At 37.6% G+C, this 15,707-nt stretch overlaps 1 protein-coding gene across 1 annotated transcript in view; it reads right to left on the reverse strand.

The window, feature by feature from the left end:
• LOC135254232 (otoferlin-like) overlaps positions 1-4,110 on the reverse strand; it is a 36,486-nt gene extending 32,376 nt beyond the window's left edge. Inside the window, exons 1-7 of the mRNA XM_064334386.1 lie at positions 4,038-4,110; positions 3,468-3,594; positions 2,921-2,975; positions 1,100-1,231; positions 808-870; positions 609-693; positions 13-172 (exon numbers count right to left, since the gene is read on the reverse strand). Coding sequence (XP_064190456.1) covers positions 13-172; positions 609-693; positions 808-870; positions 1,100-1,231; positions 2,921-2,975; positions 3,468-3,594; positions 4,038-4,086 — 671 coding nt within the window. The 5' untranslated portion in view covers positions 4,087-4,110. The remainder of the gene's footprint in view (positions 1-12; positions 173-608; positions 694-807; positions 871-1,099; positions 1,232-2,920; positions 2,976-3,467; positions 3,595-4,037) is intronic.
• Positions 4,111-15,707: the final 11,597 nt, after the last annotated feature.

The raw sequence follows: 15,707 nt of genomic DNA on the forward strand, positions 1-15,707 counted from the left end.
GACATGGTTTACCCTTCAATGTCATCTTCATCAGTCTCGTTGGCCTTGTGAGGAGTTTTGATGTTGTCTCCCTTCCCCATCACAGCGATGTCACACTTGATGTAGCCCTTACACCCAGCAGTAATATCATCCGGGTCAGAAAGGAAGGCCCATTTGTGGTAGAACTGATGCTCTTTGAGGGTTAAGAAGCAGGATGAACAGCATTTTAAAAGTAATCATAAAGAACAAACAGGTATCAGAAATTAATTAACTATATACAGTACAAACACAATTATGATGACTTCTGATGTATATGAGCACATGATGCATTTAGCCTTGCAAAAAGTGAGAACATTCTTTCCTTAACTTTGACTTTAAAAAAAGTTTAGTGAGTCACTTTTGGCAATATCTGAACTCACTGTTTGTGATGAAAAAACTAACACCTGCATTCAGTTGTGTGGCAAATGGTGGTTGAATGTCAGCCACATTTCTGCATTTCCATTGCCATTAATCAGGACTGTAGTCCATAATCACCCAGCAGTGTAGAGCTGAAAACAGGGCCCTGTATAGACTCTAAAATACAAAAGGTACAATGACTAAACAGACCAAAGCATCTGTGCTTTTCCTACCAGGCTGAGAATAGACAGTGCCAATATCCAGTTTGAACATCCCAACCAGCGTCCCACTGCGCAGAAGGTTTTTGGAATGGATCACCTATGGCAAGAGCAGGTCATTAAAATCTAAGTGTCAGAGAACAGTGGGCTTAGCTGAGGGGCATGAGGTAGGACCAGGAGGGCACAAGCTTCACACTGGGATTGCTTTACTCACCGACAGCTTCAAAATCTTGTCAAACATCACATCTGGAGGCACGTGGAAGTCAAACACAAAGTACTGAAAGGGAAAAAGATGAATTAGGTTGCCGCTGTAACAACTTCCTGCATGCCTGAAGAGAAAAATAAGAATTTTTCTTGGAGGCTAGTAACCACTGTAACAAACTGATCTGAACTTTTCTCTCTCCTGTGACATCAAAATGTGTTTATTGTTAGTCGGCTGTCATATTACGTCGGCTGGTGCATCTTGTTTTTTTTTCAATTGAAAAAGTGAAATGGTAGCCACCCACCTCATTGTAGTAGGGGCAGGTTGTTGACTCCTTCATAGACGTGTATTTTTTCTCTTCCCCAATCTCCACACAGACCACAGGATCCATGTTCAATCCCACCAGCTGTCGGGCTTCGACGATGGTAACACTAACCTGGGTAGGTTCACACATTCAGACTCAGTTACAGAGGTGCTGTCAAGAACCTATATGAGCCCATGATAATTCACCTGTCAGCATTGTCTCCCAAAAGAATAGTTGCAAATTTAAACAAGCCCCTCATCCTGTAGTCAAAGGTCACTTGAATATTCAAAGCTCATTTTGGGATTCGATTTTGTGTTGGTGTTTCAGTTACAGTGATAATTTTTTGTTCAGGTAAGGTAAGCCTAATCATTATATTTAAATACCTTCATAATGCACTCTAATTGTGAATAAATGTAACCTCATGTACAATAACTCAAAACAGATTTCACTTTGTCATTGCTGAAATGCAGAAGCCTCCTATGCACAAGAGTGTCCCATGATTCAGTAGGTTGTAGAACCCCATTTAGCCGCATAACCTGAAGTAATTGTTTTTAATTGTAGTATCTTACATTGCATTGGAGGAATTCTGGCCCAATTCTCCTTACAAAATTGCTTAAGCTCATTGATGCCAATGACATCTCAATAGGATTGAGGTCTGGACATCTACTTGGCCATTCCAAAACCCAGAATCTTTACTTTTACAGCCATTCAGTTGTATATTTACTGGTGTACTTCAAATAATTTTCCTGTTGCCTGACCTGATCCACTCTCGGCCAAGCTTTATCTATTGGTCTCACATTTTCTTCTACAATACACTGGAGAGGAATTCATGATGAATTCAATAACTGTGAGACATCCAAGTCCTGTGGCTACAAAGCAGGCTCAGATCATCATGCCTCCACCACAATGTTTGATGGTTTGATGAGGTTCTTTTGGTGACTGGTGTTCGGTTTTGCCAAATATGGCATTATGCATTACAGCCAAACAACTCCAATTTGGTCTTGTCTATCCAGAGGACAGTGTTCCATGAGTTTTATGATTCATATAAGTGGAATTTTGCAAACCTAATGCTGCAATGTTCTTTTTTGGATAGAATGGGTTTTCTCCTATCTACCCGTCCATGCAACCTATACAGTTTTTACTGATGGTTGAGTCAGGAAATCTAACATTCACCATGTTGACAATGGTCTGTAGATGCCTGTATGTCACATTCTTTCTGTATGTTTTTTGTGATTTCTTGGAGAAAATACAGTGTGATTTTTGGGTGAATTTGCTGGAATGCCCACTCCTGGACAGATCGGCAACTTTTGTGAATGTTCTCCATTTGTAAATGATCTGTCCCACTGTGGAATGATGGGCTTCATATATTTCAGATATCCTTTGTCCGTGCTCGGTATGCTCAGTATTCTCAGTTAACACAAACCTGAATGCTTCAGGCAAAATTCAAAAGTTACAGTTTTATGTACATGTGGTAGCACTTCCTGATGATCAACTAATTGTGAGTGCTAGATTAGCAGCATCTGTTTCTAATTGCCTTCTTAACTGATATGGAAGCAATAAGGCTCACTTACTTTTCACACATGACTTCTTTGTCTAATTTTTTGTTGAATAAATAATGACAACATAAAATTTGTAAGCGCTATGAGTCACATGAGATTAGATTTATCTACTAATTATCAATTTATCTAGCATAATGTTCAGCTGAAATAAAGACCTGGCATAATAGTTGCAAACAATAACAATGCTAAATTACAGAATAACGTAATACTTGATTAATGTAAAGTGTCACCTTAACATTTAACAGGATGCTTTTCTACTTACTTGGTAATCCATTGGTCTCCCAGCACTAGGTTCCATCTTGATATCAGGTTTTGATCTGAAATTAGCATGCACATGAATAATATTATCAGCACAACTAAAAGATAAACTTAATTACTATTACTACCACCAATTCTAAATTAGAAATGTAGCATTTATGTAAAATACTTAACAGAATATATAAAATGTAAAACTGAGAGCTGAATTAAAAAAATTAAGGATTAATGTACCCTTTCTCCTGTATGTGTGTGTGTGTGCATGTGCACACATGTGTGCGTGCTTGTGTCCGTTTGTGTTTTGGTGTGTGTATATGTGTATATTTGTGTATGATTTCTTTAAAATGAGATTTAAGGACAGTTGCCTTAAATTACTACTACATAAAAATTATGTTGTGGGAGAAAAATGCTGTATATTTTTCTCATAGTAAAAAACCCACATAACAATAATAATAATAATAATAATAATAATAATAATAATATACCATAAAGTAATTTTTGTAACTGTGCACATAAATTACAGCCTGAATGAGCTGTGATGTTTTGGTGCTCACCTCTTATTGGACACATTGGTGGTGACTGCCGTGACAGAGGCCAGCGAGACAGTGTCAGGATCGGGACCCCCTCCCAAGTGTACATCTGGCCCGTCCACGTCCTCTGTGTCAAGAATGGCCGGCTCATCTGATAATCAGGCACATTACAAGGAATATCAGAGATCTGGTGCCAAAGAGATCTGAGAAAATATATTTCACAGGAAATATCATAGTTCTGGAATTTGAAATGCATTGATCCAAGAATCAGAGGGAATATCTAATATCTGGCATCAGTGAGAGATTTGTATGAGATTCAGACATTTTATTGGCCAAATCAGACAGCTGCCATTAGAGAAGGATTCCCATGTTAACTAAGCATTACCATTTTCTTATCAATGGCTGGAATGTCAAAATGTTTGTTTTATAGCTTACACTGAAAACATGAATTAAAAACATAACACTAAGGAACTGAGGACTTATCATGGAGGAAAAAACCTTTGTTCCACATACCACTGAGCACAGTAGTTACCATGGACAATGGAACCCTGTTCTCTACCCATACATTTCTTTAACCCAAGCCTTCACTCCTACCTCCTCTATGGTGATGGTCCTTAGAGCTTTGTCTCTTTCCAATCGGCATGGCTGCTAACACTCCCTAACCAGCTCTGCGTAGTAGATAAAAGCCAGGGTTAAACATAGTATAGGAATCACATGAAATCACAGAAAAATGGGATGGATTAATTCAGCTGACTATGTTCATAGTCCAATGGGATAAAATACACAGTGCGAGAATAAAATGTGTTGTATCACAATTGATATTATACTGAACACTTTGCTATAAGGCAAGTTCTCCAGAGAAAATACAATTAGATGATCTGATGTTTCTGAGCGCAATAATCAAACTTTATTGCATCTTAACTGTGACTGGCTGAACATCGACTTGAATTTAACTTATTTGGAGGAGTTATCTCTCTCCATAAAAAGCAAATGTCTGGTGTTAATTCAACAGAATGAGTGTTTGCATCATGAAATAAAATTGATAAAATGGGCTCAAATAGTATGTAATGTAGCACCATACATGATTTAACACTTTCAATTTTCTAGTGAATAATAGTTAATTGTACACAGTCATAAAGAAATGATGATGGCATGGATTCCCTTTGTGTTCCCTGTTCATTGGTGGAAAATAACCTCAAACAATTCATGTTTTCCCACAGTTTCCCCCAATTTGGAATGTCCAATTTTATAGGCTACATCCGTACTCATAATGCTGATGTGGGTGGGCGTAGACAAGCATGCACATTCCTGCAAAGCCTGCAATGTTGCCAGCTGTTTTTTTTTTGTTTTGTTTTTTTCACAAAACAGCCCACAATCCAAGGTTGAAGAGAAAGTAGAAGAAGACACTTCAAATATAGCTTTAGCAAGCAGACCAGCAGGGTATGCTAGAGAGTGATGAGCCACAGATCCGGGCCAACTGAACCCTTCCCAACTGTAGAGACTACCACAAATTATACTGTGCAATGTGGGGTTATTGGCTACAATTATCACTGGCACAGTCAGGATTCAATCCCAAACCACGGGACCCATCCATGCGCTAGAACAGAGCCTTATAAGGATAAACCACCCCGCAGCCTACAGCGCTGTTTAAGCGCTTTGAATTTCTTCACATTGGTGGAGAATTAAACGAATGCAAACTATATTGCGACTGGCAGATGACAGATCTACAGCCATACCCTACAATCAATAACTTGTAGAAGAGAAAGAAAATGTGTTTGATTTTCCATTAGGACCACACATATTTCACACATTGTAGCTAAAGCCCTATCAATATGACAACTCATTTTTCCAAGCCTGCTTTGTGGTGGGTGCTACAATTTTGTTGTGATGTTTGAAAATATTACCAGACTAATTATTTTGGGGTGTATACTGACTTCTGGTGACCATAGAATGCATCACAACAGCAGTCAAGGTCATCTGGGTTCAGGCAGGGGTGTGAAATTCTACTCCAGGAAGCGTGCACCAGACTCAGCTGGACTTCACTCATGGCTTAACTAATCATTTGTGGTGATAATTTTTAGGCTCTGCACATATTTAAATGAGTCCAAGAGGGATCAAATACATTCTATTACAGTACAATGTAACCAATCAGAGTTGATTAACATTGAACATCTTTAACAAAAGGAGCATCTAATACAAAAAATATATTTCAAAGAACAAGCATGTGCACACTGATATTGCTGCCACCATAGAAGAGACTGGAGTACACTTACAAATGGAGTCACTGATTGTCCTTCAAGAACTTTTCAATAATTCAAAAGGTTGACCTTAATCCATCAATGAGCAATAGACTTGTCGGCTGTTTTCTTCACATTCTCTGTGCTACGTGGAACAAAAGAAGAAAATGGTTCAAACAATTCCTTGTTTTTTGTATTTTTTAAAAATAAAATAAAAGCAAAATATGTGGGTATGATATGCTTCACTAATATGCATTGTTCTATCAAATTGTGGAGAAAGTAACCTATCATTTTCCAGAAAGAAAATTAGCATAAGCAGTCCCCCTTCATCTGGTAGATATGATAAAAATAACTACCTTCAAACATTAGTGAAAACAGAGGATAAAATAAATGTCTCTCTTTAAATTTATACTGATAAGCTTTACAGACCACTCTCAAATGACCTTTAATTATTGTACTGTATTTTTTTTTTTACATAGTCTTTTATTACATAGTACTTGCGCATGAAGCAGAAGGCTGAGACAAAGGCAGAGGTAGGCAACGAGGGCTTTGTTGCTAATGACTTAATTAGCTGTAATATTTACACCAACTGACATTTTACCAACATTTCTCCATAAACACATGACTGACAGCCAAAGACTGTTCTTGTGCCCTTGTGATCTAATCTAGTTAACCAGTTAACCAATGTTGGTGCATTCAGCCAATGAATTAATTTAGTCAGGGTAATTGGTGGGAAAATACCTGCAGGTATTTTAACTGCCACAGGACCAGAATTACCCATGTCTGGACTAAGGTCAAGAGTCAGTCTTTTTGCTTGGAACAACCTTCTTATGAATATATATATATATATATCCAACGGATATTCTGGAGTCCTGGGGGTTAGTGTTAATGCGCCTGCAGTGAGTGACACTCACTGCAAGCACATTAACACTAAAATGAAGCATAGTAACTTGCATGTTATAGATCCTATTTAATGTCTACTGTACTGTACATTGACATAGCATATTCAATACAATTATTAATTGAAAGCAACAACCAGCATAAAAGAGTTGTTTTTTTCTGCAAAACGGAAGAGCTCATTTTTAAATATATACCAAGCTAAATACATTGCAAACAGTGCCAACGCAGTGCTAATATAACTCATATCACCTAGACTAGCCTAAACTACTGTAAATTCAGTAATTTATCTTCGCAGAATTTGTCTGTCGGGTGTCGTGGAAAAAACCACATGCTTCTCTTATCTAAAGTACGTACTTTTCACAATATATTTTGTTTTAATTTTAATTTTAAGTTTAATTTTAAAATACGTTCATCTATGAAGCAGAACTAGTTTATCCCAGACAATTCATTTTATTAAAATATACGAGTATTAAATTAAGCATTTGTGTCAAAGTTAAGCGCACAGTGCCCAATTGTAGAAAATAACGAGGCACCTCAGCACCGGTCCATAGTGTAACGTTCTTCAAGTACAACCAAAACTTAGCTCAAAGAAAACTATACATACCGCATCAAAACGCCTCACTTTCTTCGTACCAGCAGGCCTGCAGGTCTCGCGGAGAAACCAGAAGTAATATATTTTTCCCCAAGAAGACGTCCTAAATTCCAATTTTTTGAGTTTCCATCATAGTCCACAAAAGTTGAGTAGCACGAAAAAACTTGGTTTGGTCAAATGCAGGAATTGGGTTTGGGAGATGCGATACGTTCATGAATATTGCATCAGGACAGAATCCGAGACTGCGGTAACTATGACTGGAGCCCTCTGATATTACACCGCGACGTCATGGAGAACTGGACCGACCAAGACAGCCAACATTGTGCCATCAAAAAGCTCATATCTGTACAATGGCAAGATAACTTATATTTTCAGAGTTTTAAGAAACAATTACGGGTTAAGTATGTGGCATTATGAATCGGCTTTTAGTGATGGGGCTTTAAGTGATGGAGGGCCCAACGCGTTCAAATAATCATTTGAATGCCGTATAGTTCCAAAAGCCTATGGATTATTAGAATAAAAAATAAAAGAATAATTGGGTTATCCGGAAGAGCGTTGAATGTACCCAAAATCTTCAAAATACCAGCAGGTCTCCCTTAAGCAATGACTTACACACGTAAAAACGGTACGAAAATTACTCTGGTCCAGTAGGCCTATGCACACAGCAAAATGTTCTATTTATTGACTCTAACGTTTTATGTAAAAGGGATGCAGCCTCAGAACAAAGTCAGAGTTGATTATCAGGGAGAAATTTGTTGTGCAATCACAATTCCAAATATGTGAAGTTTCTTGGAAACTATTTAAAATGTGTTGATCATCAATTTGTACTTAATAATATAATTATTTATCACAAATGCTATATAGATTCTAAGCTGAATGTGCAAGCATATAAGGCTAAAATTGAAACTGTATTCTGCATCCACTTCCCAGTTTCTAAAAAGGTATCTAGTTTCATCTCAGCAGGTTTACCCTTGTTAGCCTACCTGACATTTTTAGTGAGACTGCAAACGTAACACTTACAAATACCAGCAGATAGCAAGACATGCCATTAAAATTGGAGTATGGTTTATCAACATATTCTATTACATGCCACATTTTATGTAATTGGCAAAGACTGCTTAGCTTTTCTTGTATTGTATGTTTTTGACAGTCCCTCTGTGGGAAGTACTATATAAATAAAATCTAATTTCATTAGTTTATAAGGCCCCATCCATGCACATCTTCACTATAAATAGTTCTGTGAATTAATAAAAATGAAGGTTGTATTTTTTTAAAAGCTTGTATTAAATAAAAATGTATTAGCAAATCACATTGATTCAAAATACAGGCAGCAAAGTAAGAGTGGTTTCTTGCATTGTTCTGTTAAACCACTTCTATAAACATTAAATTTAAGGATTTGATATTGGGAGCTGGCAATGGCCATACTGTAAGACTTTGCAATATTTAAAAAATGCAAATGAACAAGTGTGAGATGTGTTACTACTTTTTTGTCTTAATGCAAATCTAGAGCATATATTCAATTTTTGGGATAAAAAGTGATGAGGGTAATTTGTGATCCAAACAAATTACTGAGGATATCAGTGGTTTAATAATCAAATGAAACATCGAAGAATGCACTTTGAGTGCTGCTTTGTGAATTAATTTCCACTTGACATCTCAGAGTTCACTCAGCTTGTTTAAAAACATGCAGTACAATTCTGGAGAGATTCAAACTTCCTTTCTTGAGCATCTCATTCATCAACCTCTGTTTTCAGGCAAAACAGTAAAGCTCAAGTAAGGACAGATTCAATACTATCTAAAGCAGCTAATACTCAACCGCTTAGAGAAATTATCATTTATTTATTTATTTATTTATGTTTTATAAATTCAGTTCTCAGCTATCATCTTATATAGTTGGATTACAAAAGGTAAGCAGGCTTTTCTTTTTGTTTTGCTGAAATTTAAAATAGAGGCTGGCCTCAAATGGTGGCGCTGACTTTCAGACAAATATATTTCTAAAATTTCATAATATGTATGCAATGAATAAAGTGTGAATGGAAGAGAAGAGCAGGAAGATAAAGACTATAGAAGCTGTAACCACTAAGAAAATGCCTTTTGTACAGCTCCCACAACTAATTCTGCTGATATTAAATTCACACACAAAACGCAGGTAAAGCTGTTCAGATGTATGTTACCACAATTTAATAATAAAAAAAACTCTAGCATCCCTTTGACAAAGAAGGTTTTCCATTTAGGGAAAAAACTACAACCTGTGTGAATCCCCTGGTGACAATTCTTCAAAACACATGGTCTTGAAAAACTGTGCAAAAACATTGCAAACAGTGGTAACTACTTTGTAATGCTGAAGAAGAATAAAGATTTAATAAAATCCATCAAATAAATAAGTGAAGGAGACCTACAGGGATGAATAATTAATTGTGAATGGCCTCATCTTCTCTTGGACAGCAGAGGACAGTTAAAGTTTCATTGGATTGGAGAATGAGCAGTCTCCCCTGGGAGCTGTCTAATTATGCTTAAGACAGTTAGCCTGTTTGCACCTGTGCTAGAGCCCCTTAATAATGCATATCTGTGGACAATTTGGGTTATGCTGCTTTGGCCTTTAATAATGTTATGGACCTCGGGGTTATATTCTACTCGTGTTTAATAATATGATGTGGCAATAAATTGGCACATCATGTGATGGCAGCTTGGAGCCCTTCGTCTTCAATTGTTAATGGTGTTCTGTTCCACGTGGGAATTCAATGTGGATATGGAGCCTTGCATTGTTCTCTCTGCCATTGTCTACTAAACCATCCAGCTCTGTTCCAAATCCAGCTTAGTCTATTTCCATTACCGCCAAGGCGAGAAAATAAAAGATTTCAGGAGGAAGATACACATGGATGAATTCAGTTGGTCTTAATATGGCACAGTCCACTCGCGTACGTTATGTTGCTGGTATATCTTGTTCACTGGGGTAGGAGAGAACAAAAAAGGTACCCCTTCAGGAATATACTGTTTGCCCTGTGTAAATTATGCGTTTTCGCAATTTGCCTCCTGTAACTTATTTCTCTCTATTCTCCTCCCTCCTCTTTCATCATTTTCTTTCTCCTTTCTCTGTCATTTTATTTCTCCATTTCTTTCTCCCCACTCCTTTTCCCCTCACCCTCGACATCCACTTCTTCTCCCATCTCTTCTTTCTTTCTTTCTTCCCACCACACATACTGTTCCATCAATCATAGGGCACACTTTGGAACCAAGGATGTAATTAAGTGACTCATTCACTCTGCCTGAGTTGGGCTACTAGTTTGCATATAACATACAATTGTTTACAATATCTTTACATATGAAATTACATGCAACAAAATGTTTCACTGTCACATGATAATTTTAGGAAACAATTTTAATTCTCTGAGGTGAAATGATTTATCAGCATGATATTTTGACCAGGTACTGTTGGTGGTGCTTCTTCTGTCTGTTCTGGCCCCCAGGTGATGGAGTGAGTTTTCCACGGTGGTCAGGACAAGAGAGGCCCTATCCATCTTCTTACTCAGACTCAAGACATGTTTCAGATTGTATCATGGCTCCTCTGACCTTCTTTAGCTATCCACTTTCTTCTTGAATTTCCTTCTAGAATAGTAATGTTATAGGTACAGTTGTCCTAACTTGGTTAGCTGTGAATCGGCATTTACTTTTGATAACAATACTGATTGTTGGTTAGTTAGCTGTACTCTTATTGATTATAAAATGGTCTTCTGTCAATGCAATGTAATGCAATGTAAGGGAAGCTGTAGCAAGCTGCAAAGGAACATGTCTGGGTCTTGGAATGTGCTAGCAGAGTCTAAATAGGATGGTCCCAGACAGCACTGTAGTTTGCTCTATTGTTTGCTCTATTTGCGTTACTGCTTGGCAGATGATTAGCCGTTATGGGCTTAAATCTGTAACTGCTTCCAACTCTTTATGTTGTGTGACTTTTTTGCCCATCTTTTTTATCTCCCAATTTGGAATGCCAAATTTTATATCACCACTCATAACTGGAGCCTTGAGGAGAGCACACACACTCATTTGAAGCATGTGATGCCATGTTGCAGTTCTTACCACAGTGCAGCCCTCAACCTGGCCTTGCACAGAGATGAGATGGAGGAAGTCACTTTATCTGTAGCCAAACAGGCAGCCTTCCAGGTGTCTATTGACCAGCACGGTTCACTGGAGAATAATGAGAAGCGGATCTCTACCGACTGAAGCTTCCCTAACCCTGGGTGACACAGCATGCATATTACCAGCCACAGTCAGCACTGGCATGGTCGGGATTCAATCAAGCATGAGGCTCATCGTCTTTTATGCTAACTTATATTTTTCAGAACACAACACCACCTTAGAAGATATCAACCCCTTTATAATATAGATTTACTGCAGCTAAGTGAAGAACAAGCAAATGCACTACAGATATCAATAGCACCAGATGAATTCTGTCATGCCTTTAAGCATATGTCTAATAACAAAGCATCAAGACCTATTTGATCTGTTAACAATTGGTGCTTTGGACTGTCCTAGCACCAATTGTTAACAGATTGCTCATTGCTCATAGCTTTAGCTGCCAGAATTGAAATCTCACCTCAGTTTATAATTCATCCATATCAGATTGTTTTTATTAAAGGTAGACTCACATACAACAATATGCACAGACAATTCAATTTAATGCATTACTAATCTCTTCAAAAATAAGAAGCAGTTATAGTCTCTTTAGATGCAGAAAAGATTTTTGACAAGGTCAACTGGAAAATGTATTTTCTGATTTACAAAAATTTGGTTTCATTTATAAACTCAATTAAAGTACTATACACTTTACCTATGGCCACAATCACTACTAACAAACCAATATCACAAAGATTCATGATCTATGGGAGGGACCAAGGAGGTACCAGGGAGGCACGCCCTCCCTATTTTCCAAATTATGGAGCCATTGACAGCAGAATTCAGACATTCTGCATACAACATAAACTTGGTCTTCATGTAGATTATGTTTTATTCTTCTAACAAAACCCTTGTTCCTCATTACAAGAGCCCATCCAGCTTCATGAAACAGTCTCCAAGATTTCCAATTATTCTATTAACTGGTCCAAATCCACCATCCTTCCATTCTGTGTGAAAAACTGGAATGCTACCCCTCTGCATACTTGTAACATCACTTATTTAGGTATTCATATTTCATAATAAGTTGTCGGAGTGGTTCTCAAGCAACCCATTTCAAAAACAGTTTCTATCCCACTGCCATAAGAACTCTGAACTCCCTCTGCAAATCACCTGTCCTCTTGTGTGCTGTCTGTCATATCCTGTGTCTATGATGTCTCATATTGTACTGTGTTAAATTGTCTGGGATGTTCCATGTTGTACTGTGTTATAAATTATTGTGATGTTGGTGTTAAATGTTAGTACCCTGCTGTTTTCTTTACTATACTATACCGCTAACAAATTCCACCAGCCTTGGCTGTGTGGCCATTAAAGAATCTGAATCTGAAACTCAATTTCAACCAACTACGCAAAACAATAGATGATGATCTTCAATGTTGGATGAACCACAACCACTATCTCTCATTGGCTTAAACTATACTATCAAAAGGACAATACTATTAAAAATAAAATAGATTTCTTCTCAGTGATCCCTGTTCAACCCACACCTACCTGGTTCAAACCTTTAGACTCCACTATCTCCATTATTACCTTGCCAAACAACTCCATTACATAATCAAATGGATTAATCCCAATTAATTAGGCAACTACTAGACAGGAATAGCAAAGGAATTAAAACTGTGGGCCTACCATTCATTAGCCCACCTTTCGAGCATAAATCCTGTTTAAAAAGCTTAATGTGAAGTTCTGTTGGTCCTTGGAAAAGCTAGCGGAGTACATTGCCGGATTATCAACTGCCTGTTCTAGAAAACGTCAATGAAACACTATGCAATATAATAATTGCCTCAAGTTTATGAACACTTAAACAAATAGAAGCAAACAATAAGCCTTTATTCTTAAGGCTATGTAATGAAATATTTTATGAACCTTTCTTATTCTGAGGAGAGAAGATGGATTGGGTGGGGGAGAGTAGACCTTACAGTACTTAGCCTCAGTATAACCATGGCAACCCTTCCATTCAGACTGGAAACAAGGTGCATCTCTTAGACAGGAGACACCGGGTATACTCACCAGGCCCTAGTGCATAGGGATTCCATCAGTCTGTCTCTGAACATGGAGTCTGTCTGTCATTAAGCTTGCATTTTTCAGAGCTGAAGGTTCCTCTCCACTGCCTACAGGTATACTACAGTTTTCTAGTATACTTACTGTAATCTGCCAATAATTCTAAATTAAAACTCTAAAGGTAACTCTCAATTTGAAAACTGAGTGTTAGAATTATCTGGATTGCATATAACAACCCCCCAGGTAAAACAAAGATTTATAACACTCTTTGATTTCTAGTTTACATAGTGTAATAGCTTTACCTTTTAAATCATTGTGTTTCTCTCCTGCCAAAAGGCACCATCATCCGCTTCCACAATGTCAAGATAAGTGACTGTGAACTATTCACACAAAATCTACGTGTAAAAATGAGATTTTAAAATATGTATGCTTATATGCATAATATGTATATATACTATGCTTTATGTTATATTCTAAACATTCTGGTAGGCACTGAAAATGAATATAGCATCGCACATACACATTTTCAATCCTTTATAAATGTGGTCTGTTTTATCTTAGCTAAATTCCTATTTTGCAACTTTGGATTTTGTGTTGGAAGCCTTGTGTTATAGAGGGCCCAGGCTTCACTTTTGGTAAGAAGAGATTGTTGTGGGATACAAAAATGGTGTAGAGGGTAGCCGCAGTTGGACTGAGGTGGATTGTAACTGTAGAATCTCTTACCTTCTTCCACTTTAAATACACATGGAAGAACCAGGTCATCCCCAGGGGGACGATGACAGCTATGAGCCAGCGAGCTTATCGCAGCCGATGTAGGCGATAGCGCCGGTTAGCCTTCGAGCTCAGCACCTGGCAGAGACAGGCAGAAACCTGCACCTGTGGTGATGTGTCTATGTCATCGGCATGGTACGTATCCCATACTCCTTCTGCCACACTGTCCATCAGATCGGGACACGAGAGTCACAGTTATTACATATCCAAAGGGCAGAAAATTCTTTATAAACATAAAAGTTTGTTTTCCAAAAGAGTTTGTTAATCGTTAGCTAGTATTCAGTAGGAGGCCTTGATTATTGGAAACTGGTAGCAGAAACATCAAAAAATTCTGGTTATGTGTGTTGTGTCAAATGATTTGGATTGCAAATATCTCAATGTAAATTCATACAGTAGATGCAGCTATCCATGCCTTTTCCATTATTATCACTAACCTGTTTTCCCAAATGGCTCAATTTGTGAGAAACACAATTAACGGAACAAGGTCTAGGCTGCTTGAAATTGTGTTCAATGATTTCTTTTTCTAGTATATGGTTGATTGTAAATCATCCATGCATAGTGGCTCAAACAGCCTTCATCAAGTCAGAATATAAATGTAAACCTTATTAGCCTATGATACCAATCCTTTAGGGATGGTAGTAATATTTCATGAGCCCCATAACTGGGGCAACTGCATAATGGTGGGTAATCATTAACTTGACTGCGCCAATCAACAATTTTGCTCTCCACAAAAAACCACAATGAAATGAATCAATGCAGTCAATGATGGCATATAGTAGCTCCACCCATTTTTGGTTTTGTGATGCCTTGTTCTACCTCACAAGCTCAAAAACCTTCAAGGATGTGAGTAATACAGACAATATTTAAGTATTTTCCTTTTACACCTCTTGTATCCCACCATCAGGAGTTGTCCATTCATAAAGTCCAACTCTCCTTCACTCTCCTCTCCATTTTTATCCAATTATTTTGGCAACCTTACAGAATATAGTACAGTTATAAATACTTCAAATTATATGTACAAAAACAGTGTCACAGGTCACACATATTAAAAGTTCATGAGGATAAACAGATTTAGAAGCCCAGAGATACATTGCCCTGGGGGTCTCAGATATTGGATACAATATAGTAGAGTTTTTGGGTGAGCACCAGTCAACCCAGTAGCCTACAATTAGCAACCCCGTGTTACACTTTTGCCTGTTGAAGAACAGGTTTGTTCATTCACAATGGCAACTATTTAATATAATCCCCAGGTTAATTGTCTGATGTATGTCTTAAATTGGAATTAGAGCTTGCCATCTGGTGCACAGCTATAATGTATTGGACTATAAAACTCAATTTTCAGAGTTTTCAGGGAAATTTGACTTCCAACCCAATCTGCCTCAACAAGGAATTGTTATATTCTTTTAAGGGGATTGCCTCCAGAGCATGAATATCAAAATGAAAATCTTTGTAATTGGAAAAAGCATGATACTTTGTTCAAAACTGGCTGGAATCAGTGGTCCCCATTTAAACAAGCCTTTCTTGACATCCATTTTCACTACACCAAATAACAGAGGGACTGGACACACTTTTGCAAAATGGCGACAGCCTTCTTTT

This window comes from Anguilla rostrata, chromosome 1 (genome assembly GCF_018555375.3).
Source record: "Anguilla rostrata isolate EN2019 chromosome 1, ASM1855537v3, whole genome shotgun sequence".
Taxonomy (NCBI): domain Eukaryota; kingdom Metazoa; phylum Chordata; class Actinopteri; order Anguilliformes; family Anguillidae; genus Anguilla; species Anguilla rostrata.